Source organism: Anser cygnoides, chromosome 37 (assembly GCF_040182565.1).
Source record: "Anser cygnoides isolate HZ-2024a breed goose chromosome 37, Taihu_goose_T2T_genome, whole genome shotgun sequence".
Lineage (NCBI taxonomy): Eukaryota > Metazoa > Chordata > Aves > Anseriformes > Anatidae > Anser > Anser cygnoides.
This window is the reverse complement of record NC_089909.1, coordinates 1,049,351-1,075,621: the sequence shown is the minus strand read 5'-3', so window position 1 is coordinate 1,075,621 and position 26,271 is coordinate 1,049,351. Positions and strand designations below refer to the sequence as shown.

At 69.0% G+C, this 26,271-nt stretch overlaps 1 protein-coding gene across 1 annotated transcript in view; it reads left to right on the top strand.

The window, feature by feature from the left end:
* MEGF8 (multiple EGF like domains 8) overlaps positions 1 to 25,993 on the top strand; it is a 68,874-nt gene extending 42,881 nt beyond the window's left edge. The window contains 26 exon segments of the mRNA XM_066987020.1: positions 189 to 279; positions 2,042 to 2,114; positions 2,116 to 2,203; positions 3,765 to 3,944; positions 6,962 to 7,189; positions 7,995 to 8,207; positions 9,650 to 9,818; positions 10,903 to 11,066; positions 12,284 to 12,443; positions 12,446 to 12,496; positions 13,895 to 14,057; positions 16,566 to 16,638; positions 18,692 to 18,746; positions 18,749 to 18,822; positions 18,824 to 18,862; positions 20,730 to 20,841; positions 20,844 to 20,859; positions 22,257 to 22,374; positions 23,226 to 23,344; positions 23,346 to 23,843; positions 24,266 to 24,913; positions 24,963 to 25,254; positions 25,317 to 25,704; positions 25,707 to 25,818; positions 25,820 to 25,934; positions 25,937 to 25,993. Of these exon segments, the coding sequence (XP_066843121.1) occupies positions 189 to 279; positions 2,042 to 2,114; positions 2,116 to 2,203; positions 3,765 to 3,944; positions 6,962 to 7,189; positions 7,995 to 8,207; positions 9,650 to 9,818; positions 10,903 to 11,066; positions 12,284 to 12,443; positions 12,446 to 12,496; positions 13,895 to 14,057; positions 16,566 to 16,638; positions 18,692 to 18,746; positions 18,749 to 18,822; positions 18,824 to 18,862; positions 20,730 to 20,841; positions 20,844 to 20,859; positions 22,257 to 22,374; positions 23,226 to 23,344; positions 23,346 to 23,843; positions 24,266 to 24,913; positions 24,963 to 25,254; positions 25,317 to 25,704; positions 25,707 to 25,818; positions 25,820 to 25,934; positions 25,937 to 25,993 (4,296 nt within the window).
* The last annotated feature ends 278 nt before the right edge of the window (positions 25,994 to 26,271 follow it).

Sequence of the window (26,271 nt, the reverse complement as noted above, 5' to 3'; positions counted from 1 at the left end):
GGGTTCCCTATTGGGTTGGGGGGGTCCCTTGGGGGTCCCTATGGGGGGTCGCTATGCGGGGGGTCTTTTGGGGTCCCGTGGCCCCCCTCACCCCCCCACCCCCCCCCCAGGCCCCCCCGCTGCCCCCGTGGCCGGGCACTCGCTGACGGGGGGGGCCGGGGGCCGCCTGCTGCTGCTGGGGGCTTCAGCCCCCGGGGGGCTTCAACCGGCGCCTGCTGGAGCTGCCCCCGGGGGGCGACGGCTGGCGGGAGGTGGCCACCAGAGGCCCCGCCCTCCCAGGTGGGCGGGGCTAAAGGGGGCGGGGCGAGAGGGGGCGGGGCTAAAGGGGAGGGGCGAAAGGGGAGGGGCTTGGAGGGGGAGGGGCTAAAGGGGGGGGCTAAAGGGGGAGGGGCTAAAGGGGGCGGGGCTAAAGGGGGCGGGGCTAAAGGGGGCTAAAGGGGAGGGGCTTGGAGGGGGAGGGGCTAGAGGGGGTGGGCTTAGAGGGGAGGGGCTAAGGGGGAGGGGCTAAAGGGGGAGGAGCTAAAGGGGGCGGGGCTATAAGGGGGAGGGGCTAGAGGGGGTGGGCTTAGAGGGGAGGGGCTAAAGGGGGAGGGGCTAAAGGGGGAGGGGCTAAAGGGGAGGGGCTAAAGGGGGAGGGGCTATAAGGGGGAGGGGCTAGAGGGGGTGGGCTTAGAGGGGGTGGGCTTAGAGGGGAGGGGCTAAAGGGGGCGGGGCTAAAGGGGGAGGGGCTTAAAGGGGGAGGGGCTGTAAGGGGGGCTGTAAGGGGGAGGGGCTAAAAGGGGGAGGGGGTGATTGTGGGAGGTGGCCACCAGAGGCCACCCCCAGGTGGGAGGGGCTAAAGGGGGCGGGGCTTAAAGGGGAGGGTCCATAAGGGTGGGGTCTGTAGGTGGGGGGCTGGGACCCCCAAGTGTGGGTCCTGGCCCCCAAATCTGGGTCCCGGCCCCCAAATCTGGGTCCCAGCCCCCCAGGTGTGGGTCCCAGCCCCCCAAGTGTGTGTCCCAGCCCCTAAATCTGGGTCCCGGCCCCCCAAATCTGGGTCCCAGCCCCCTAAATGTGGGTCCCAGCCCCCAGTTGTGGGTCCCAGCCCCCTAAATCTGGGTCCCAGCCCCCTAAATCTGGGTCCCAGCCCCCAAGTGTGTGTCCCAGCCCCTAAATCTGGGTCCCAGCCCCCCAAACATGGGTCCCAGCCCCCTAAATGTGGGTCCCAGCCCCCCAGTTGTGGGTCCCAGCCCCTAAATCTGGGTCCCAGCCCCCTAAATCTGGGTCCCAGCCCCCAAGTGTGGGTCCCAGCCCCCTAAATCTGGGTCCCAGCCCCCCAAATCTGGGTCCCAGCCCCCAAACATGGGTCCCAGCCCCCTAAATCTGGGTCCCAGCCCCCCAAATCTGGGTCCCAGCCCCCAAATCTGTGTCTGGGCCCCCAAACATGGGTCCCAGCCCCTAAATCTGGGTCCCAGCCCCCCAAACATGGGTCCCAGCCCCCCAGGTGTGGGTCCCAGCCCCCCAGTTGTGGGTCCCAGCCCCCCAGGCGTGGGTCCCAGCCCCCCAGATCTCAGTCTCAGCCCCCCAAATCTGAGTCCCAGCCCCCAAACATGGGTCCCAACCCCTAAATCTGCGTCCCAGCCCCCCAGGCGTGGCTCTGACCCCCCAAACATGGGTCCCAGCCCCCAAGTGTGGGTCCCAGCCCCCAAGTGTGTGTCCCAGCCCCCCAAATCTGAGTCCCAACCCCCTAAATCTGGGTCCCAGCCCCCAAATCTTGGTCCCAGCCCCCAGTTGTGGGTCCCAGCCCCCCAAGTGTGGGTCCCAGCCCCCCAGATCTCGGTCTCAGCCCCCCAAATCTGAGTCCCAGCCCCCCAAACATGGGTTCCAACCCCCCAAACACGGGTCCCAGCCCCCCAAATCTGAGTGCCAGCCCCCAAGTGTGGGTCTGGGACCCCCAAACATGGGTCCCAGCCCCCCAGGTGTGGGTCCCAGCCCCCAGGTGTGGGTCCCAGCCCCCCAGGCGTGGGTCCCGGCCCCCCCAAGCGTGTCTGTGCCCCCCCAGGGCTGTACGGGCACTCGGCCGTGTACCACGCGGGCTCGGAGGCGCTCTACGTCTTCGGGGGCAGCGGCTGCAGGGGGGGCCGTGGCGCCCTCCCCCGACCTCTACAGCCTGCACTGCCCCTCCCGCACCTGGAGCCTGCTCGCCCCCGCCTACGGGCCCAAGGTGGGCGGGGCCTGGGGGTGGGCGGGCCGGGGCGGGGCGGGGCCAAAGGGGCGGGGCCTGGGGGTGGGCGGGGCCAAAGGGGGCGGGCGGGGCCTCGGGGTGGGCGGGGCCAAGGGGCGGGGCCAAAGGGGGCGGGGCCAAAGGGGGCGGGGGCCTCGGGGGTGGGCGGGGCCAAAGGGAGCGGGGTTAAAGGGGTGGGCGGGGGCTAAGGGGGCGGGGCCAAGGGGGCGGGGCCTGGGGGTGGGCGGGGCCAAAGGGGGCGGGGTTAAAGGGGGGTGGGGGTGGTGGGGGGGTCATGGGGAGGGGTTTGGGGGCGGGGTTAAAGGGGGAGGGGCTTGGGGTGGGGTCAGGGGGCGGGGCTAAAGGGGTGGGGTCATTGGGGGTGGGGGCATGGGGAGGGGTCATGGGGGAGGGGTCATGGGGAGGGGTCATGGGGGAGGGGTCATGGGGAGGGGTCATGGGGAGGGGTCATGGGGGAGGGGTCATGGGGAGGGGTCATGGGGAGGGGTCATGGGGGAGGGGTCATGGGGGGAGGGGTCATGGGGGCGGGGCTTATGGGCGCGGGGCTTATGGGGGGTGGGGTTGTGGGGTTAGGGTCATGGAGAGAGGGTCGTGGCGGTGGGGCTCGGGGGCGGGGTCAAGGGGGCGGGGTCAAGGGGGCGGGGGGTCATGGGGGTCGTGGGGGGAGGGGTCAACGGGGAGGGATTATGGGGCGGGGGGTCATAGGGGCGGGGCTTACGGGGGCGGGGTCAAGGGGCGGGGTCAAGGGGTCATGGAGGGTCATGGGGGCACCGTGGGGTGATGTGTGGGGCGCTCTGGGGTGGGGTGGGGCAGCTGTGGGGTGCTGTGGGGCACCATGGGGTGCTGTGGAGGGGCTGTGGGGCAGCCGTGGGGCAACGTGTGGCATCTATGGGGAAATACCAGGAAATGTGGGGCAGCTGTGGGGCATCTATGGGGCTCTGCCATGCATCTATAGGGCAGCCGTGGGGCAGCCATGGGGCGATACCAGGATATATGGGGCAGCTGTGGGGCAATACCGGGATATATGGGGCAGCCATGGGGCAGCCATGGGGCAGCCATGGGGCAGTTATGGGGCAGCTATGGGGCAGTTATGGGGCAGCCATGGGGCAGTTATGGGGCAGTTATGGGGGCAGTTATGGGGCAGTTATGGGGCAGCCATGGGGCAGCCATGGGGCAGTTATGGGGCAGCTATGGGGCAGTTATGGGGCAGCCATGGGGCAGTTATGGGGCAGTTATGGGGCAGTTATGGGGCAGTTATGGGGCAGTTATGGGGCAGCCATGGGGCAGTTATGGGGCAGTTATGGGGCAGTTATGGGGCAGCCATGGGGCAGCCATGGGGCAGTTATGGGGCAGTTATGGGGCAGTTATGGGGCAGCCATGGGGCAGCCATGGGGCAGTTATGGGGCAGTTATGGGGCAGCTACGGGGCAGCTGTGGGGCAGCCATGGGGCAGCTATGGGGCGATACCAGGCTATATGGGGCAGCCGTGGGGCATCTATGGGGCGCTGAGCCCCCCCAATCCCCTTCCCCCCCCCCCCCAGCCCCAGCCCCACTTTTTCCATGGGGCGGCGCTGGTGGGGGACGTGCTGCTGGTGCTGGGGGGGCGCAGCCCCAGCCACGACTTCAGCGCCCGCCCGCTGCTGTTCCGCCTGCGCTGCAACGCCTGGCTGCTGCCGCCCCACGGCCGTGAGCGGGGGGGGCTGTGGGGTGGGGGGGTCACTGTGGGGTGGGGGGGTCACTATGAGGCTGGGGGGGTCCCTATGGGGCAGGGGATCCCTGGCTGCTGCCGCCCCACGGCCGTGAGCGGGGGGGGCTACGGGGCGGGGGGGGGCCCTATGGGGCTGGGGGGTCACTGTGGGGTTGGGGGGGGGTCCTATGGGGTTGGGGGGCCCTATGGGGCTGAGGGTCCTATGGGGTGGGGGAGTCCCTGTGGGGTTGGGGGGTCACTATGGGGCTGGGGCGGCCCTATGGGGCTGGGGGGTCCCTGTGGGGCAGGGGGTCCCTGGCTGCTGCCGCCCCACGGCCGTGAGCAACGGGGGGGGGGGGCTATGGGGTGGGGGGGGTCCCTATGGGGCTGGGGACCTCTATGGGGCTGGGGGGCCCTGTAGGGCTGGGGGGGTCACTATGGGGTTGCGGACCTCTATGGGGTTGGGAGGCTATGGGGTGGGGGAGTCCTGTGGGGCTGGGGGGACTCTATGGGGCTGGGGGGTCCCTGTGGGGCTGGGGGGTTCCTATGGGGCTGGGGGGGGTCCATGTGGGGCTGGGGGTCCCTGGCTGCTGCCGCCCCACAGCCGTGAGCAACGGGGGGGGTCACTATGGGGCAGGGGGGTCACTATGGGGTGGGGGGGGGGTCTCTGTGGGGTTGGGAACCCCTATGGGGTTGGGGGGGTCCTATGGGGTGGGGGAGTCCTGTGGGGCGGGGGGGGTCCCTATGGGGCGGGGGGGCTATGGGGTGGAGGAGTCCTGTGGGGCTAGGGGGGTCCTATGGGGTTGGGGGTCACTATGGGGCGGGGGGGGTCCCTATGGGGCTGGGGATCCCTGGCTGCTGCCGCCCCATGGCCGTGAGCGGGGGGGGGACCCTATGGGGTGGGGGGCTCTATGGGGCTGGGGGGCTCTATGGGGTTGGGAGGGGGTCCCTATGGGGCTGGGGGGCTATGGGGTGGGGGAGTCCTGTGGGGCTGGGGGGGCCCTGTGGGGCTGGGGGGGTCCCTATGGGGCTGGGGGGCTCTATGGGGTTGAGAATCCCTATGGGTCGGGGATCCCTATAGGGTTGGAGACCCTCTGTGGGGCTGGAGAACTTCTATGGGGCTGGGGGCTATGGGGTGGGGGGGGGTCTATGGGGCTGGGGGGTCTCTGTGGGGCTGGGAACCCCTATGGGGTTGGGGATCGCTATGGGGTTGGGGACATCTATGGGGTTGGGGGGCCCTGTGGGGCTGGGGGGGTCCCTATGGGGCTGGGGGTCCCTGGCTGCTGCCGCCCCAAGGCCATGAGCAGGGGGGGGGCTGTGGGGTGGGGGGGGTCACTATGGGGTGGGGGGGTCCTATGGGGCTGGGGATCCTTGTGGGACTGGGGATCTGTATGGGGCTGAGGGGTTCCTATGGGGCTGGGGGGTCCCTGGCTGCTGCCGCCCCACGGCCGTGAGCGGGGGGGGGCCCTACGGGGTGGGGGGGTCCTATGGGGCTGGGGGGGGTCCCTATGGGGTGGGGGGGGTCCTATGGGGCTGGGGGGGTCCCTATGGGGTGGGGGGGGTCCTATGGGGCTGGGGGGCTATGGGGGTGGGGGAGTCCTGTGGGGCTGGGGGGGGTCCCTATGGGGCTGGGGGTCCCTGGCTGCTGCCGCCCCACGGCCGTGAGCGGGGGGGGGGACCCTATGGGGTGGAGGAGTCCTGTGGGGCGGGGGGTCCCTATGGGGTTGGGGGGTCCCTATGGGGTGGGGGGCTCTATGGGGCTGGGAGGGTCCCTATGGGGCGGGGGGGTCCCTGTGGGGCTGGGGGGTCCCTATGGGGTTGGGGGGGGCCCTATGGGGTTGGGGACCCCTATGGGGCTGGGGGGTCTCTGTGGGGCAGGGGGGCCTTCTATGGGTCCGGGACCCCCACTTATGGGTCAGAGCCCCCCACCTATGGGTCAGGGCCCCCACCTATGGGTCAGGGCCCCCCCCATGGGTCAGAGCCCCCCACTTATGGGTCAGGGCCCCCCCTATGGGTCAGGGCCCCCCACCTATGGGTCAGGGCCCCCCCACTTATGGGTCAGGGCCCCCACTTATGGGTCCAGGACCCCCTCACCTATGGGTCAGGGCCCCCACCTATGGGTCAGAGCCCCCCACTTATGGGTCAGAGCCCCCCCCTATGGGTCAGAGCCCCCCACCTATGGGTCAGAGCCCCCCCCTATGGGTCAGAGCCCCCCCCTATGGGTCAGAGCCCCCACTTATGGGTCAGAGCCCCCCCCCCCATGGGTCAGGGCCCTCCCCTATGGGTCTGGGACCCCCACCTATGGGTCAGGGCCCCCACCTATGGGTCAGGGCCCCCCCGCTATGGGGCAGGGCCCCCCCCCCATGGGTCAGGGCCCCCCCCCATGGGTCAGAGCCCCCCACTTATGGGTCAGGGCCCCCCACCTATGGGTCAGAGCCCCCCACCTATGGGTCAGAGCCCCCCACCTATGGGTCAGGGCCCCCACTTATGGGTCAGGGCCCCCCCCCATGGGTCAGAGCCCCCCACCTATGGGTCAGGGCCCCCCCCCCCATGGGTCAGGGCCCCCCCCCCCATGGGTCAGGGCCCCCCACTTATGGGTCAGGGCCCCCACTTATGGGTCAGGGCCCCCCACTTATGGGTCAGGGCCGGCCCCCCACCTATGGGTCAGGGCCCCCCACTTATGGGTCAGGGCCCCCCACTTATGGGTCAGGGCCCCCACTTATGGGTCAGAGCCCCCACCTATGGGTCAGGGCCCCCCCCCATGGGTCAGAGCCCCCCACTTATGGGTCAGAGCCCCCACTTATGGGTCAGAGCCCCCCACCTATGGGTCAGGGCCCCCCCCCCATGGGTCAGAGCCCCCCACTTATGGGTCAGAGCCCCCCACCTATGGGTCAGGGCCCCCCCCATGGGTCAGAGCCCCCCACCTATGGGTCAGGGCCCCCCACTTATGGGTCAGGGCCCCCCACCTATGGGTCAGGGCCCCCCCCCCATGGGTCAGGGCCCCCCCCCCCATGGGTCCGGGCCCCCCCCCGACCCCCCCTCTCCCCACAGGCTCCCCCCGCGCCCCCCCCGGGCTCCGTGGGGCAGGCGGTGGCGGCGGCCGGGGGCCGCGTCTTCGTCTCGGGGGGCTTCAGCGGGGCGGCTGCGGGGGGGCTGCGGGCCCTCACCCCCCCCCGCGACCCCTGCGCCACCCTGCCCCTCCCCCGCCTCTGCGCCCAGGCCGGGGGGGGGCTGCGGGTGGTGCCGGGGGGGGTGCCGGGGGGAGGAGGAGGCCAGGAGGTGAGGGGGGGGGTGGGGGGGGGGGGGGCATGGGGGGGGCATGGGGGGGGGTCTTGGGGGTGTGGGGGGGCATGGGGGGAGATGGGGGGCAGGGGGTGGGGGTGGGGGGGGTCTGGGGGGGGAGGTGAGGGGCGATGGGGGGCAGGGGGAGGTGGGGGGGGCATGGGGGGGGACATGGGGGGAGATGGGGGGGTGGGGGGCAGATGGGGGGGGTGGGGGGGGCATGGGGGGGCAGATGGGGGGCAGGGGGCGGGGGGGGTCTTGGGGGTGGGGGGGCTACGGGGGGGATATGGGGGGGGTGGGGGGGGCATGGGGGGGCAGATGGGGGAGGTGGGGGGTAAGGGGGGCAGGGGGTGGGGGGGGGTTGGGGGGGTCTGGGGGGTTGGGGGGGCCATGGGGGGGGATGTGGGGGGGGTTGGGGGTGGGGGGGGGCATGGGGGGAGATGGGGGGGTGGGGGGGCATGGGGGGAGGTCTTGGGGGTGGGGGGGCCATGGGGGGGAGATGGGGGGGGTGGGGGGGCAGATGGGGGGGGACATGGGGGGGCAGATGGGGGGCAGGGCTTGGGGGGGTCTGGGGGGTGGGGGGGGCATGGGGGGGGACATGGGGGGAGATGGGGGAGGTGGGGGGCAGGGGGAGGTGGGGGGGGACATGGGGGGAGATGTGGGGCAGGGGGGGGAGGTGTGGGGCAGGGGGTGGGAGGGCAAAGTGGGGGGCAGACGGGGGGCAGGGGGGAGGTGGGGGGGGCGGGGGGGGCGGGGCGGTGGGGGCGGGGCATGCAAATGAGGCGCCGGGCCCCGCCCCCAGGCTCGGCTGCGCCCCGCCCCCCGCCCCCTGCGCCCCCCGGCCCCCCGAGTGCCGGCGCCTGCGGAGCTGCGGCGAGTGCCTGGGGCTGCCCCCGGCGGCCCTGCGGCGGGGACCCCCAGGTGGGGACACGCCCCCTTAGGCCACGCCCCCTTAGGCCACGCCCCCTCAGACACGCCCCTTAAGCCACGCCCCTCCCTTGGGTCCCGCCCCCTTTAGGCCACCCCAGGGCCCTGCAGGGGGACCCCCAGGTGGGGACTCGCCCCCCCCCCTTTAGGCCACGCCCCCTTAGGGCCACGCCCCTTTAAGCCACGCCCCCCTTGGGGGCACGCCCCCACCGCTATGGGGCGCCCCCCACTTATGGGGCGCCCCCAAACCCCCCCGTCCCCCCCCCCACTTATGGGTCACCCCCCCCATGGGTCACACCCCCCACTTATGGGGCACCCCCAACCCCCCCATCCCCCCCCCCACTTATGGGGCGCCCCCCACTTATGGGTCACACCCCCCATATCTATGGGGCGCCCCCCATATCTATGGGTCCCCCCCAAACACCCCCATCCCCCCCCACTTATGGGTCCCACCCCCCCCACTTATGGGGCACCCCCCCATATCTATGGGGCACACCCAAACCCCCCTATCCCCCCCATACACTTATGGGTCACACCCCCCCCCATCTATGGGTCACACCCCCCACTTATGGGGCGCCCCCAACCCCCCCCATCCCCCCCCCCACTTATGGGGCGCCCCCCACTTATGGGTCACCCCCCCCGTACCTGTGGGGCGCCCCCCCATCTATGGGGCACCCCCCAACCCCCCCATCCCCCCCCCCCACTTATGGGTCACACCCCTCACTTATGGGGCACCCCCCAATATCTATGGGGCACCCCCAAAACCCCCCACCCCCCCCCACTTATGGGGCTCACCCCCCACTTATGGGGCGCCCCCCATATCTAAGGGGCACCCCCCAACCCCCCATCCCCCCCCACTTATGGGGCACCCCCCACTTATGGGTCACACCCCCCCATCTATGGGTCCCACCCCCCACTTATGGGGCACCCCCCACTTATGGGTCCCCCCCCAACCCCCCCATCCCCCCCCACTTATGGGGCACCCCCCCATATCTATGGGGTGCCCCCAACCCCCGCCATCCCCCCCCACTTATGGGGCGCCCCCCATCTATGGGTCCCCCCCAAACCCCCCATCCCCCCCCCACTTATGGGGCACGCCCCCACTTATGGGTCCCACCCCCCACTTATGGGGCACCCCCAACCCCCCCAACCCCCCCCCACTTATGGGGTGCCCCCCACTTATGGGTCACACCCCCCCATATCTATGGGTCCCCCCCAAACCCCCCCACCCCCCCCCACTTATGGGGCACCCCCCATATCTAAGGGGCACCCCTAAACCCCCCCACCCCCCCCACTTATGGGGCACCCCCCAACCCCCCCATCCCCCCCACTTATGGGGCGCCCCCCATCTATGGGTCCCCCCCAAACCCCCCACCCCCCCCCCACTTATGGGTCCCACCCCCCACTTATGGGTCCCCCCCAACCCCCCCCATCCCCCCCCCCCTTACGGGGCGCCCCCCACTTATGGGTCGCCCCCCCCATACCTGTGGGGCGCCTCCCCCTGACCTCCCCCCCCCCCCCCCCCCCCAGGCGCTGCCCCCCTGCTCCTGGTGCGGGCCCTGCCCCGGCTGCGTGGGGCGGGGCCAAAGCTGCGAGGGGGCGGGGCCTGGCTGCGGCCCCTCCCCCCCCGGCCCCGCCCCCTTCAACTGCTCCGAGAGCTGCGAGGGGGAGGGGTGCGGGGGGGAGGGGCTGCGAGCAGGTAGGGGAGGGGCGGGGGGGGAGGGGCTGGGTGGGGGTGGGGGAGGGGCTGAGGTGGGGGAGGGGCTGGGTGGGGGGAGGGGCATGGGGAGGGGGAGGGGCGGGGGTGGGGATGGGGGAGGGGCACGGGGAGGGGGAGGGGCTGGGTGGGGGAGGGGCGAGGAGGGGGGAGGGGCGGGGATGGGTTGGGGAGGGGATGGGGTAGGGGAGGGGCACGGGGAGGGGGAGGGGCGGGGCTGGGGGTGGGGGAGGGGCGGGTGGGGGAGGGGCTAGGGGAGGGGGAGGGGCTAGGGGATGGGGTGGGGCTGCGAGCAGGTGGGGGAGGGGCACGGGGAAGGGGAGAGGCGGGTGGGGGAGGGGCGAGGAGAGGGGGAGGGGAGGGGCTGGGGGTGGGGGAGGGGATGGGGCTGGGGGAGGGGCTGGGGTGGGGCTAGGGGAGGGGGAGGGGAGGGGTTTGGTGTGGGGGAGGGGCTCGGGGGAGGGGGCGGGGGAGGGACGGGGCTGGAGGTGGGGGAGGGGCTACAGGACGGGGTGGGGGTGGGGGAGGGGTTTGGATTGGGGGAGGGGCTAGGGGAGGGGGCGGGGTCGAGGTGGGGGAGGGGCAGGGGGTGGGGGAGGGGCTCGGGGGGGCTCGGAGGGGAGGGGAGGGTGTTGGGGTGGGGGAGGGGCTAGGGGAGGGGGAGGGGCACCCCACGGCGCCCCCGCCCCGCCCCCCACTCACAGACCCCTCCCCCTCTCTCTCTTTGCCCCTCCCCCTCTCCTTGCCCCGCCCCCTTCCCTTTGCCCCGCCCCCTCCCTCGTTGCCCCTCCCCCCACGGCCCGCCCCCTCTAATTGCCCTGCCCCTCCCCCACCCTCTCTGTGCCCCGCCCCTCCCTGTTTGCCCCGCCCCCTTCCCTTGGCCCCGCCCCCTCTCCCTGGGCCCCGCCCCCTCTCCCTTGCCCCCTTTCCCTTGACCCCTCCCCCTTTCCTCGGCCCCTCCCCCTTTCCTTGACCCCCTCCCCCTTTCCTTGACCCCTCCCCCTTTCCCTTGCCCCTCCCCCTCTCCCTTGACCCCTCCCCCCCCCCTCGGCCCCTCCCCCCCCAGGCCCCCTCTGCCCGACCCGGGCCCTGCTCGGCCCCGCCCCCTCCCCGCCGGCCCCGCCCCCTCCGTGCCCCGCCCCCTGCCACGCCCTCACCTCCTGCCCCGCCTGCCTGGCCCCGCCCCCCGGCCCCTGGGAGCGCTGCGCATGGAGCCCCCGCCTGCGGGAGGTGGGCGGGGCCGGGGGGCGGGGACTAAAGGGGGCGGGGCCTGGGGGAGGGGCCTGGAGGGGAGGGGCCTGGAGGGGGAGGGGCATGGGGGGGAGGGGCCTAAAGGGGGAGGGGCCTGGAGGGCGAGGGGCCTGAAGGGGGAGGGGCCTAAAGGGGGCGGGGCCTGGAGGGCGGGGCCTGGAGGGCAGGGGCCTGGAGGGGGGAGGGGCCTGGAGGGGGAGGGGCCTGGAGGGGGAGGGGCCGGGGGGGAGGGGCCTGGAGGGGGAGGGGCCGGGGGGGAGGGGCCGGGGGGGATGGGCTTGAGGGGGCGGGGCTTGGAGGGGGAGGGGCTATGGGGGGGAGGGGCTGCAGGGGGAGGGGCCAAGGGGAAGGGCTCTGAGGGGGGAGGGGCGAAGGGGGGAGGGGCTGGAGGGGGAGGGGCTTGGTGGGGGAGGGGCTTGGAGGGGGAGGGGCTTGGAGGGGGAGGGGCTAAAGGCGAGGTGGGGTCAGTGGGGGAGGAGATAAGGGGGGTGGGGCTTGAGGGGGAGAGGTCTGAGGGGGGGAGGGGTCATGGGGGTGGGGTTACAGGTGGGGGGAGGGGATGATGGGAGGGGGCGGGGCTTATGGCGTGGGCGGGGCTAATGAGGCCAGGGGCGGGGCTTATTGGACCGGGGGCGGGGCTAATGGGGTTGGGGGCGGGGCTATTGGGGCTGGGGGCGGGGGCTATTGGGGCTGGGGGCGGGGCTAAGAGTTGGTCTGTGGGGCTAATGGGACTGGGGGTGGGGCTAATGGGACTGGGGGCGGGGCTAATGGGACTGGGGGCGGGGCTAATGGGGCTAGGGGCGGGGCTAATGGGACGGGGGCGGGGCTAATGAACTGGGGGAGTGGCTAACGGACTAGGGGGCGGGGCTAACTCGGCGGGGGCGGGGCTAAGGGTCGCACAATGGGGCTGGGGGCGGGGCTAATGAACTGGGGGCGGGGCTAATGAACTGGGGGCGGGGCTAATGGGGCTGGGGGCGGGGCTAACTCGGCGGGGGCGGGGCTAAGGTTGCACAATTGGTCTGTGGGTGGGGCTAATGGGGCTGGGGGCGGGGCTAAGAGGACTGGGGCGGGGCTAACTCTGCAGGGGCGGGGCTAATTGGACTGGAGGCGTGGCTAACGTTGTGGGCGTGGCTTGAGGGTCCGGGGGGCGTGTCCTAACGCCAGGCCACGCCCCCCCCCCCCCCCCCCCCCCGCAGTGCCTGAGCCCCGCCTTCGTGCCCCTGCGCTGCCTCGGGGGCGGGTGCGGGCGGCTGCTGCGGGGGGCGGGGCCCTGCGAGGGGGCGGGGCCCTGCGAGGGGGCGGGGCCCTGCGCCCGCTGCCTCCGCCTCCCGCGCTGCGGTTGGTGCGCCCGGCCCGGGGGCGGGGCCGGGGGCGGTGCCTCGAGGGGGGGCCCCGGGGGCCCCGGGAAGGTAAGGGGGGGGGGGGGGAGGGGCTTGGGGGGTGGGGGAGGGGTTGGGGGGTGGGGGAGGGGTTTGGGGGTTGGAGGGGGAGGGGTTTGGGGGGTGGGGGAGGGGCTTGGGGGGTGGGGGAGGGGCTTGGGGGGGTGGGGGAGGGGCTTTGGGGGAGGGGGGAGGGGCTTGGGGGGAGGGGGGAGGGGCTTCGGGCGTGGGAGAGGCTGGAGTGGGGGAGGGGCTGGGGTGGGGGAGGGGCTTTGGGGTAGGGGGAGGGGCTTTGGGGGTTGGGAGGGGGAGGGGTTTGGGGGTGGGGGAGGGGCTTGGGGGGGTGGGGATGGGCTTGGTGGAGTGGGGGAGGGGCTTTGGGGGTTGGGAGGGTGGGGGAGGGGCTGGGGTGCGTGAGAGGCTTGGGGTGGGGGAGGGCCTTTGGGGGAGGGGAGGGGTTGGGGGGTGGGGGAGGGGTTGGGGGTGGGGGAGGGGTTTGGGGGTTGGGAGGGGGAGGGGTTTGGGGTGGGGGAGGGGCTTGTGGGGCAGGAGGTGGGGCGCTATGGGGCAGGGTGTGGGCATGGGGGGGTTATGGGGGGGCTATGGGGCAGGATGGGGGGGGCTATGGGGGGGGCTATGGGGCAGGGTGTGGGGCTGGGGGGGTCTATGGGGGGGGCTGTGGGGCAGGATGGGGGGGATATGGGGGGAGCTATGGGGCAGGGTGTGGGGCAGGGTGTGGGGCTGGGGGGGGCTATGGGGGGCTGTGGGGCAGGATGGGGGAGCTATGGGGCGAGCTATGGGGCAGGGTGTGGGGCAGGGTGTGCGGCTGGGGGGGGCTATGGGGGGCTGTGGGGCAGGATAGGGGAGCTATGGGGTGAGCTATGGGGCAGGATGTGGGGCTGGGGGGTCTATGGGGCCCTATTGGGCAGGATGGGGGGGCTATGGGGCGGGCTATGGGGCAGGGTGTGCGGCTGGGGGGCTATGGGGGGCTATGGGGCAGGACGGGGGGGCTATGGGGCAGGCTATGGGGCAGGGTGTGGGGCTGGGGGGGGGCTATGGGGGGCTGTGGGGCAGGATGGGGGAGCTATGGGGCGAGCTATGGGGCAGGGTGTGGGGCTGGGGGGGGCTATGGGGGGCTGTGGGGCAGGATGGGGGGGCTATGGGGCGAGCTATGGGGCAGGGTGTGGGGCTGGGGGGGTCTATGGGGGGCTATGGGGCAGGATGGGGGGGCTGTGGGGCAGGCTATGGGGCGGGATGGGGGGCTGGGGGGGGTTTATGGGGCGCTATGGGGCGGGCTGTGGGGTGCTCATTGGGGTGGGGGTGGGGCCATGGGGGCAGGACGGGGAGACCGCGGGGGGGGGGGGGGGGGGGAGGGGCGAGAGGGGGGGGCGGGGGGGGCGGGGGGGCGTGCCCCTTTTCCCGCCGCGTGACGTCACCGCGTCGCAGGGCTGACGTGCGGCGGGGGCGGGGCCTGGGCGTTCCTGCGCTGCCCCCCCGAGGAGGAGGAGGAGGAGATGGAGGAGGAAGAGCAGCGGCGGCGGCAGCAGGAGGAGGAGGAGGAGGAGGGGGAGGAAGCAGAGTGCAGCAGGGGGTGCGTGGGCGGGGCCGGGGGGGGGGGGCGGGGGGGGCCGGGGTGAGCATGCACGGGGGGGGGGGGGCGTGCAAGGAGGGGGGGGGGGGGCGTGCACGGAGCATGCGCAGAGCAGGGGTTGCGTGCAAAGCGTGCACCGGGGGCGTGCACCGAGCAAGGTTTGCACCCAGAACACGCACCAAGAGCGTGCACGGAGCAAGGTTTGCGTGCAAATCGTGCACCCAGAGCATGCACGGAGCACTGGTTGCAAGCGCAGTGTGCGCTGGGAGCGTGCACGGAACAAGGTTTGCATGCACAGTGCACACTGAGCGTGCACGGGGCACCTTTGCTTGCAAATCGTGCACCAAGGGCATGCACGGAGCGGTTTTGCACCCAGAACATGCACCAAGAGCGTGCGCAGAGCAAGCTTTGCATGCAAATTGTGTGCTGGGAGCGTGCATGGAGCAAGGTTTGCATGCACAGTGCACACTGAGCAAGCACCAAGCAGGGTTTGCATGCAAATTGTGCACTGTGACCATGCACGGAGCAGTTTTGCACCCAGAACATGCACCAAGAGCAAGCACAGAGCAAGGTTTGCATGCACCAAGCACAGTTTGCAAGCACAGTGTGCACCAGGAGTGTGCATGGAGCAAGGTTTGCATGCACAATGTGCACTGGGAGCATGCACCAAGCAAGGTTTGCACGCAAATTGTGCACCAGGGGCATGCACTGAGCAGGGTTTGCATGCAGAACATGCACCAGGAGCGGGCCCAGATCGCAGTTTGCAAGCACAGTGTGCACTGTGAGGGTGCACGGAGCAGGGTCTGTGGGCACAGTGCACCCTGTGAGCACGCATGGAGCATGTTTGTGTGCAAATTGTGCACCGGGGAGCGTGCACGGAGCAAGTTTTGCGCCCAGCACATGCACCAAGAGCATGCACAGAGCAAGGTCTGCACACAGAACGTGCACCAGGAGCATGCACCGAGCACAGTTTCCAAGCACAGTGTGCACCGGGAGCGTGCACGGAGCAAGGTTTGCAAGCACAGTGCGCACTGAGCGTGCACCACGCAGGTTTTGCATGCCCTGTGCACACTGCGAGCACACACAGAGCACCTTTGCATGCAAAACGCGCACCGTGAGCGTACACCGCGCGCTGTTTGCATGCACCATGGGCACTGTGAGCACGCACAGAGCACTTTTGCATGCACAGTGCACACCGGTGAGCGTGCACGGAGCACGTTTGCCTGCAGAAGGTGCGCTGCGAGCATGAAGAGAGCAAGGTTTGCATGCAAACCGTGCACCATCAGCGTGCCCCGAGCAGTTTTGCGCCCAGAACACACACCGTGAGCATGCACTGAGTAGGGTTTGCACGCACCACGTGCACCGCGAGCACGCACGCAGCACTTTTGCACGCGCGGTGCGCGCCGTGAGCGCGCACGGAGCACAGTTAGCACGCCCAGTGCACGCTGGGAGCACACACAGAGCGCCTCTGCATGCAAAACGCGCACCAGGAGCATGCACCGAGCACAGTTTGCAAGCGCAGTGTGCGCTGGGAGCGTGCACGGAGCAGTTTTGCACCCAGAACACGCACCAAAAGCATGCACGGAGCAAGGTTTGCACGCACAGAGCACCCTGAGCATGCACCAAGCATCTTTGCATGCAGAACATGCACTGGGAGCATGCACCAAGCAAGGTTTGCATGCAAATCATGCACCGGGAGCATGCACCGAGCACAGTTTGCAAGCGCAGTGTGCGCTGGGAGCGTGCACGGGGCACCTTTGCTTGCAAATCGTGCACCAAGGGCATGCACGGAACAGTTTTGCACCCAGAACATGCACCAAGAGCGTGCGCAGAGCAAGGTTTGCATGCAGAACGTGCACCAGGGGCATGCACAGGGCACAGTTTGCAAGCGCAGTGTGCACTGGGAGCATGCACCAAGCAAGGTTTGCATGCAAATCATGCACCAGGAGCATGCACGGAGCAGTTTGGCACCCAGAATATGCACCGAGAGCATGCACCGAGCACAGTTTCCAAGCGCAGTGTGCACTGGGAGCATGCACGGAGCAAGGTTTGCGTGCACAATGTGCACTGGGAGCATGCACCAAGCAAGCTTTGCACGCAAGTCGTGCACCGGGAGCGTGCACCGAGCAGTTTTGCACCCAGAACGTGCACCAAGAGCGTGCACGGAGCAAGGTTTGCACGCAAATCGTGCACCGGGAGTGTGCACCGAGCAGTTTTGCACCCAGAACGTGCACCAAGAGCCTGCACGGAGCAAGGTTTGCACGCACAGAGCACAGTTTGCAACTTTGCACGCACCACGCGTGCCATGAGCGTGCACGGAGCGCGCTTGCACGCGCCGCACACACGCACGTGGCACTTTTGCACGCACGAGGAGCTTTGCACGTCCCCGTGCACGCGGCACCCGAGGGCTTGGACACCCCCCGACCCCCAAATCCCCCCCAGCCCCCCCCCTCACGCCCCGTCACGACACGCGTGTGCTCACGTGTCGCGTGTGTTTGCGTGTCGCAGGCGCTGCCAGAGCCGGGCCTGCGGGGGGGGGCGGGGGGCGGGGCCCTGCCCCCGGTGCCCCAACAACACCCAGGTGAGGGGGGAGCGGCTGGGGGGGGAGGGGCGCGGGGGGGAAGGGGCGCAGGGGGTGCAAGGGGGGGGAGGGGCACGGGGGGGCACAGGGTAAGGTGGGGGGGTGCAGTGGGGGGGGGGCTATGGGGCAGGCTGTGGGTCACGCTATGGGGTAGGCTATGGGGTAGGCTATGGGGCAGGCAACGTATTGGGCTATGGGGCAGGCTATGGGGCGGGCTATGGGGCGGGCTATGTACTGGGTTATGGGTCACACCGCGGGTCTCGCTATGGGGCGGGCTATGGGTCACACTGTGGGGTGGGCTATGGGCAGGCTGTGGGGCGGGCAATGTATTGGGCTATGGGGCAGGCTATGGGTTGGGCTATGGGGCGGGCTATGGGGCAGGCTATGGGGTGGACTACGGGTCACACTATGGGGCAGACAATGTATTGGGCTATGGGGTGGGCTATGGGGCGGGCTATGGGGCGGGCTATGGGTCACACTATGGGTCAGGCAATGCATTGGGCTATGGGGTTGGGCTATGGGTCACACTATGGGTCAGACAATGCATTGGGCTATGGGGTCTGGCTGTGGGTCTCACTATGGGGCAGGCTATGGGGCGGGCAATGCATTGGGCTATGGGGCAGGCTATGGGCCCTGCCATGGGTCTCACCATGAATCTCACTATGGGTCAGGCTATGGGGCGGGCTATGGGTCAGGCAATGCATTGGGCTATGGGGCGGGCTATGGGTCCCGCCGTGGGTCTGGCCGTGGGTCTCACTATAGGGGGGACTATGGGGCGGGCTGTGGGTCCTGCCATGGGTCTCGCTATGGGGCAGGCTATGGGGCAGGCAATGCATTGGGCTATGGGGCAGGCTATGGGGTGGGCTATGGGGCGGGCTATGGGTCTCACTATGGATCTCGCTATGGGGCGGGCTATGGGTTAGGCTATGGGTTAGGCTATGGGGCAGGCCATGGGGTGGGCTATGGGTCCTGCCATGGGTCTCGCTATGGATCTCACTATGGGGCGGGCTATGGGGCGGGCTATGGGTCACACTATGGGTCAGGCAATGCATTGGGCTATGGGGTTGGGCTATGGGTCGTGCTTTGGGGCAGGCAATGCATTGGGCTATGGGGTCTGGCCGTGGGTCTTGCTATGGGGCAGGCTATGGGGCAGGCAATGTATTGGGCTATAGGGGTGGGCTATGGGGTGGGCTATGGGGCGGGCTATGGGGCAGGCAATGTATTGGGCTATGGGGCAGGCTATGGGGCGGGCTATGGGTCCTGCTGTGGGTCTGGCCGTGGGTCTCACTATGGGGTGGGCTATGGGGCGGGCTATGGGTCCCGCCATGGGTCTTGCTATGGATCTCACTATGGGGCGGGCTATGGGGCAGGCAATGCATTGGGCTATGGGGCAGGCTATGGGGCGGGCTATGGGTCCTGCCATGGGTCCGGCTGTGGGTCTCACTATGGGGCGGGCTATGGGGCGGGCTATGGGGCAGGCAATGTATTGGGCTATGGGGCAGGCAATGTATTGGGCTATGGGGTGGGCTATGGGGCGGGCTATGGGGCAGGCAATGTATTGGGCTATGGGGCAGGCAATGCATTGGGCTATGGGGTGGGCTATGGGTCCTGCCATGGGTCCGGCTGTGGGTCTCACTATGGGGCGGGCTATGGGGCGGGCTATGGGGCAGGCAATGTATTGGGCTATGGGGCAGGCAATGTATTGGGCTATGGGGTGGGCTATGGGGCGGGCTATGGGGCAGGCAATGTATTGGGCTATGGGGCAGGCAATGCATTGGGCTATGGGGTGGGCTATGGGTCCTGCCATGGGTCCGGCTGTGGGTCTCACTATGGGGCGGGCTATGGGGCGGGGCTATGGGGCAGGCAATGTATTGGGCTATGGGGTGGGCTATGGGGGCAGGCTATGGGGCAGGCAATGTATTGGGCTATGGGGTGGGCTATGGGGCAGGCTATGGGTCAGGCAATGCATTGGGCTATGGGGCAGGCCGTGGGTCCCGCCGTGGGTCCGGCCGTGGGTCCGGCCGTGGGGGTCTGACGGCGGGGTGCTCCCCAGGGCCCGCAGTGCGAGCGCTGCCGCCCGCTCTTCGTGGGCTCGGGGCGCGCCGGGGCCGGTGCCGGCCGTGCCGCAGCTTCTGCCGCAACCGCGCCGACGTCTGCCTGGGCCGCCAGGAGCTGGAGAGGGCCCCGCAGGGACCCCCAGCGCTTCCCCCTCGACCCCGCGCTGGTACGGGGGGGGGGGCTGGGGGGGTTATGGGGGGGTTATGGGGGGGTTATGGGGTGGTTATGGGGCACTAGGGGGTGGTTGCAGGGTGGTTATGGGGCACTGGGGGGGGGGGTGGGGGGCACTGGGGGGGGTTATGGGGTGGTTATGGGGGATTATGGGGGGGTTATGGGGTGGTTCGGGGTGGTTATGGGGCACTATGGGGGGTTATGGGGGGGTTGGGGGTGGTTATGGGGGACTATGGGGGGGTTGCAGGGTGGTTATGGGGCACTGGGGGGGGTTATGGGGGGTAATGGGGGATATGGGGGGGTTAGGGGGTGGTTATGGGGCACTAGGGGGGGGTTGGGGGGCTCTATGGGGGGTTATGGGGTGGTTCTGGGTCCCTAAGGGGGGTTGGGGGGCGCTATGGGGGGGTTGGGGGGCTCGGGGGCGGGGTTATGGGGCACGGGGGGGGGTTATGGGGTGGTTGGGGGGTGGTTATGGGGCACTATGGGGGGGTTATGGGGTGGTTATGGGGCACTGGGGGGGTTGGGGGGCACTGGGGGGGGGGTTGGGGTGGTTATGGGGTGGCCCTAGGTCCCTATGGGGTGGTTCTGGGTCCCTAAGGGGGGTTGGGGGGCGCTATGGGGGGGTTATGGGGGGGTTGGGGGTGGTTGCGGGGCACTAGGGGGGGGGTTATGGGGGGGTTATGGGGCACTGGGGGGGTTGGGGGGCACTGGGGGGGGGTTGGGGTGGTTATGGGGTGGCCCTAGGTCCCTATGGGGTGGTTTCTGGGTCCCTAAGGGGGGTTGGGGGGCGCTATGGGGGGGTTATGGGGGGGGTTGGGGGGTGGTTGCGGGGCACTAGGGGGGGGTTATGGGGGGGTTATGGGGCACTGGGGGGGGGTTGGGGGGGCTATGGGGTGGTTGGGGGGTGGTTATGGGGCACTATGGGGGGTTGGGGGGCACTGAGGGGGTTATGGGGGGGTTCTGGGGCATGAGGGGGGGTCCTGGGTCCCTATGGGTCACTGTGGGTCACTGTGGGTCATTATGGGATGGCCGTAGCCCCCCATAGGGTATCTGTAGCCCCCCATAGGGTGCCTGTAGCCCCCCATGGGGTGACCGTAGCCCCCTATGGGGCAGCCGTGGGTCGCTATGGGGCACCTATGGGTCACTGTGGGTCACTGTGGGTCGCTGTGGGTCATTATGGGGTGGCTGTAGCCCCCATAGGGTGCCTGTAGCCCCCCATAGGGTGTCCGTAGCCCCCTATGGGGCAGCTATGGGGCAGCTGTGGGTTGCTATGGGGCAGCCATGGGTCACTGTGGGTCGCTGTGGGTCATTATGGGATGGCCGTAGCCCCCTATAGGGTATCTGTAGCCCCCCATAGGGTGTCTGTAGCCCCCTATAGGGTATCTGTAGCCCCCCATAGGGTGCCTGTAGCCCCATAGGGTGTCCGTAGCCCCCCGTAGGGTGTCCGTAGCCCCCTATGGGGTGGCCGTAGCTCCCTATGGGGCAGCCGTGGGTCGCTGTGGGTCCCTATGGGTCGCTATGGGGCAGCTATGGGTCGCTGTGGGTCATTATGGGATGGCCATACCTCCCCATAGGGTGCCTGTAGCCCCCCATAGGGGTGTCCGTAGCCCCCTATGGGGTGTCCGTAGCCCCCTATGGGGTGTCCGTAGCCCCCTATGGGGCAGCTATGGGGCAGCCGTGGGTCGCTATGGGTCACTGTGGGTCACTGTGGGTCATTATGGGATGGCCATAGCCCCCCATAGGGCGTCCATAGCCCCCTGTAGGGTGTCCGTAGCCCCCCGTAGAGTGTCCGTAGCCCCCTATGGGGCAGCTATGGGGCAGCCGTGGGTCACCGTGGGTCGCCGTGGGTCCGGGTGCCGCAGGTGCCGGGCTGGCTGGCGGCGGGGCCGAGCGAGGCGGAGGCCGTGTGCGTGGGGTGCCGCGAGCACAGCGCGGGCGAGCGCTGCCAGGGCTGCGCCCCCGGCTTCTTCCTGCTGGGGGGGCCTGCACCAGGTGGGGGGGGGGGGGGGTAAAAAGGGGTGGGGGGGCAATGGGGGGAGGGGGGGTTGGGGGGGAGGGGGGCGGTGGGGGGGGGGCAATTGGAGGGGGAGGGGAGGGGGGAGGGAGGGGAGGGGGGTAATGGGGGGGAGGGGGGCAATTGGGGGGCTGAGGGGGGTCAAGGGGGGTAATGGGGGGGTTAAGGGGCAAAGGGGGGCAGTTGGGGATGTGGGGGCAATGGGGGGGTGACGGGGGAGGGGGGGCAATTGGGGGGTGAGGGGGGCAATTGGAGGGGGAAGGGGGGTAATGGGGGGAGGGGGGGCAATTGGGGGTGAGGGGGTTCAAGGGGGGTAATGGGGGGGTGGGGGGGTCAAAGGGGGGTAATGGGGGGGTTAAGGGGCAAGGGGGGCAATTGGGGGGATGGGGGGCAATGGGGTAAGGGGGGCAGTGGGGAAGGTGAGGGGGGCAATGGGGGGTGAGGGGGGGCAAGGGGGGGTAAAGAGGGGGGAGGAGGGGGAAGGGGGGCGGGGGGGGCATGCAAGGTGGGGGGCGTGCAAGGGGTGAGCATGAAGGGGGGTTGTGCGAGAGATGAGTGTTTGGGGGTGACTGTGCAAGGGGTGAGTGTGCAAGGGCTGAGTGTGTGGGGGCGAGTGTGCAGGGGGTGGGTGTGCAAGGGGTGAGTGTGCAGGGGGTGGGTGTGCAAGGGGTGAGCGTGCAGGGGGTGGGTGTGCAAGGGGTGAGCGTGCAGGGGATGAGCGTGCAAGGGCTGAGTGTTCAGGGGGTGAGCGTGCAGGGGGTGAGTGTGCAAGGGGTGAGCATGCAAGGGGTGAGTGTGCAGGGACGGGTGTGCAAGGGGTGTGTGTGCAAGGGGTGAGCGTGCAAGAGATGAGTGTTTGGGGGTGGGCGTGCAAGGGGTGAGCGTGCAGGGGGTGAGCGTGCAAGAGGTGGGTGTGCAGGGGGTGAGCGTGCAAGGGGTGAGTGTGCAAGAGATGAGTGTTTGGGGGTGACTGTTCAGGGGGTGAGCATGCAAGGGGTGAGCGTGCAAGGGGTGAGCGTGCAGGGGGTGAGTGTGCAAGGGGTGAGCATGCAAGGGGTGAGTGTGCAGGGACGGGTGTGCAAGGGGTGTGTGTGCAAGGGGTGAGCGTGCAAGAGATGAGTGTTTGGGGGTGGGCGTGCAAGGGGTGAGCGTGCAAGGGGTGAGTGTGCAGGGGGTGAGCGTGCAAGAGGTGGGTGTGCAGGGGGTGAGCGTGCAAGGGGTGAGTGTGCAAGAGATGAGTGTTTGGGGGTGACTGTTCAGGGGGTGAGCATGCAAGGGGTGAGTGTGCAAGGGGTGAGCGTGCAGGGGGTGAGTGTGCAAGGGGTGAGTGTGCAGGGGGCGAGCGTGCAAGGGGCGAGCGTGCAAGCCCCCCCAGGTGCCAGTGCAACGGGCACGCGGCCACGTGCGGCGAGGACGGCTCGGGCTGCCCCTGCCAGAACAACACCGAGACCGGCGCCTGCCCCGGGGATCGCCGCCACTGCTACCGGCACCAGGTGGCCCCCCGGCCCCCCCGGCGCCCCCCAATGTCCCCCCCATGGCCCCCCCATGGCCCCAACCCCCCTGGCCCCCCAATACCCCCCAAATCCCCCCATGTCCCCCCCCATGTCCCCCCCATGTCCCCCCCAATGTCCCCAACGTCCCCATGTCCCCATCCCAATCCCAGTGCCCCCAAGTCCCAATCCCAACGTCCCATCCCCATCCCAATAGCCCAATCCCAATCTCCTAATCCCAATTTCCCCATCCCAAAATCCCCATCCCCATGTCCCCATCCCAATCCCGATGTCCCTTCCCATGTCCCCAGTGTCCCCAATATCCCCATCCCAAAGTCCCAGCCTTGTCCCCATGTCCCCAATGTCCCCATCCCAACGTCCAATCCCAATCTCCTAATCCCACTTTCCCCGTCCCAAAATCCCCATCCCCATGTCCCCAAAGTCCCTAAATCCCAATCCCAACGCCCCCACCCCATACCCCATCCCCCACCCCAGTGCCCCCACCCAACGCTCCCCACCCCAACAGCCCCCACCCAACGCCCCCACCCCATACCCCGTCTCCCACCCCAACCTTCAATCCCAATGACCCCACACCCCGTCTCCCCACCCCAATGCACCCACCCAACACCCCCACCCAACAGCCCCCACCCAACACCCCCACCCCACACCCCGTCTCCCACCCCAATACCCCCACCCCATACCCCCACCCAACACCCCCACCCCATACCCCATCTCCCACCCCAACCTCCAATCCTAACGACCCCATACCCCATCTCCCACCCCAACTGCCCCCGCCCCACACACACCCCCTCCCCCGCTAACCCTCTCTCTCCCCCCCTTCCCCCCCCCCGCAGTGCTCCAAGTGCCGCGACTCCTTCCACGGGCACCCGGTGGGGGGCCAGCAGTGCTACCGGCTGATGGCGGTGGAGCAGGAGTACTGCCTCGACCCCACCTCGCAGACCAACTGCTTCCACCCCCCAGCGCCGCCCCCTCGGCGCCGGCCGCACCGTCCTCTTCGGCGTCCAGCCCAAGTTCACCAACGTCGACATCCGCATCACCCTCGACGTCACCTTCGGCGCCGTCGACCTCTTCGTCTCCACCTCCTACGACACCTTCGCCGTCGACGTCGAGCCCGGCACGGGGAGGCACCTCGTGAGGGTGCAGGCGGCGGGGGGGGAGGGGGTTCGAGTTTCGGGTCCTCCCACGGGGGGCTTCCGGCGGTGGGTCTTCAAGTTTCGGGACTTCCGACGTTGGGTCTTCGAGCGGCGGGTCTTCCGATTTTGGGACATCCAACGTTGGGTCTTCAAGTTTTGGGACATCCAACGTTGGGTCTTCCGATTTTGGGACATCCAACGTTGGGTCTTCAGATTTTGGGACATCCAACGTTGGGTCTTCAAGTTTTGGGACATCCAATGTTGGGTCTTCAGATTTTGGGACATCCAACGTTGGGTCTTCGAGCATTGGGTCTTCAAGTGTTGACTCTTCAAGCGTTGGGTCATCCAACATTGGGTCTTCGAGTGTTGGGTCTTCAAGTTTTGGGACATCCAACGTTGGGTCTTCAGATTTTGGGACGTCCAACGTTGGGTCTTCAAGTTTTGGGACATCCAACGTTGGGTCTTCGAGCGTTGGGTCTTCAAACGTTGGGTCTTCAGATTTTGGGACATCCAACGTTGGGTCTTCGAGCATTGGGTCTTCAAGTGTTGACTCTTCAAGCATTGGGTCATCCAACGTTGGGTCTTCGAGCGTTGGGTCTTCAAGCGTTGGGTCCTCAACCGTTGGCCCTCCCAACGTTGGCCCTTCGAGTTTTGGCTCTTCAACTCTTGGCCCTCCCGGCGCCGCCCCCTCCAGCGCGGGCCCTTCCACCCCTCGGCTCTCCAACCGCCGACCCTCTCAGCGTCAGCTCTTCCGGCACCGCGATTGGCTCTCCCGGCCTCGCCCCTCCCACTTTTGGCTCCTCCCCCTTGGACGCACCCGCCACCACCCCTTCCCGCGTCGCCCCGCCCAACGGTGGCTCCTCCAACGTTGACCACCCCAACGTTGACCGCCCCGAAGTTGACTATTCCGACGTCGATTACCCCAGTTTGGGCTCCGATTACCCCAATTTGGGCTCGGATTACCCCAATTTTGACTCTTCCAACCTTGGCTACCCCAACTTTGGCTCTTCAAACGTCGATCCCTACAACGTCGACTACCCCAACCTTGACTTTCCCAACGATAATTACCCCAATTTCGGCTCTCCCAACGATAATTACCCCAATTTCGGCTCTCCCAACGACGATTACCCCAATTTCGGCTCTCCCAACGATAATTACCCCAATTTTGGCTCTCCCAACGTTGACTACACCAATGTTGACTCTTCAAACGTTGACTCTTCCAACGTTGACTCTCCCAACGTTGACTACCCCAACGTTGACTACCCCAATGTCGACTACCCCGATTTCGGCTCCCCAGCGCCGGCTCTTCCAACGTTGACCACCCCAACACCGCCCGCCCCAACACCGATTCCTCCACCGTCGGCCACCCCAATGTTGACTCCTCCACTGTTGGCCATCCCAACGTTGGCTCTTCCAGTGTTGACCGCCCCAATGTAGATTCCTCCACCGTCGACCACCCCAACGTCAACTTCGACCCCCCAACGCCGACTCCTCCGCCGTTGACCACCCCAACGCCGATGACTCTTCCAATGTTGACCACTCCAACGCCGATTCCTCCTCCGTTGAGCACCCCAACGTTGATTTTGGCCACCCCAACGCCGATTCCTCCTCCGTTGACCGCCCCAACGTTGATTTTGACCACCCCAACGCCGATTCCTCCATCGTTGACCATCCCAACGCCGGTTTTGGCCACCCCAACGCCGATTCCTCCTCCGTTGACCACCCCAACGTTGATTTTGACCATCCCAACGCTGATTTTGGCCACCCCAACGCCGATTCTTCCACCGTTGACCGCCCCAACGCCGACTCCTCCACCGCTGCCCGCCCCGGCTCCGATCCCTCGCCCTCTGGCCGCCCCGCGCCGCCCCCACGCCCCCGCCTCTGCGCGAGGAGCGCGCGGCGGGGCTGGTGACCTACGTGACGGTGCGGGAGCCGTGGTCGGCGCTGGTGGTGCGGGGCGTGCGGGACCGCCTGGTGCTCACCTACCCCCACCAGCTTCACCCCCTCAAGTCCACCCGCTTCTACCTGCTGGTGCTGGGCGCTGGCGAGGGCCCGGCGCAGGGGCTGCTCTTCTTCCGCCAGGACCAAGCCCACATCGACCTCTTCGTCTTCTTCTCCGTCTTCTTCTCCTGCTTCTTCCTCTTCCTCGCCCTCTGCGTCCTCCTCTGGAAGGCCAAGCAGGGGTGGACGCCCACCACGAGCAGCGCCGGCACCTGCAGGAGATGACCAAGATGGCGAGCCGCCCCTTCGCCAAGGTCACCGTCGTCTTCGAGCGCGGCCCCCGGCCCCCCAGCGCCACCGCCGGACCCCCCGGCCGCCGCCGTGGGGCCGGTGACGCTGGAGCCGACCGAGGACGGGGTGGCGGCGGTGGCCACGCTGCTGCTGCAGCTGCCGGGGGGCCGGGGGGCGGCCCGCACCGGGCGGCGCTGGCGTCGGCGCTGGTGGCGCTGAGGGCGGGGGGGGGGTAGCGGGGGGGGTGGGGGGCGGGGGGAGGAAGGGGGTGGGGGGCGGGGGGTGGGAGGGGGTTGGTGGTGTGATACGGGGGGGTAAATTAGGGGGGTAGATTGGGGGGTGAAATGGTGGGAAAGGGGAAAATGGGAAATTTGGGGGGAAATTGGGGGAAAACGGAAAAATGGGGGGGAAATGGGGGGAAAATGGACGAAAATGGAAAAATAGGGGGAAAAATTGGAGAAAATTGGACGGAAATGGAAAACTAGGGGGAAATTGGGGGGAAATGGGAAAATAG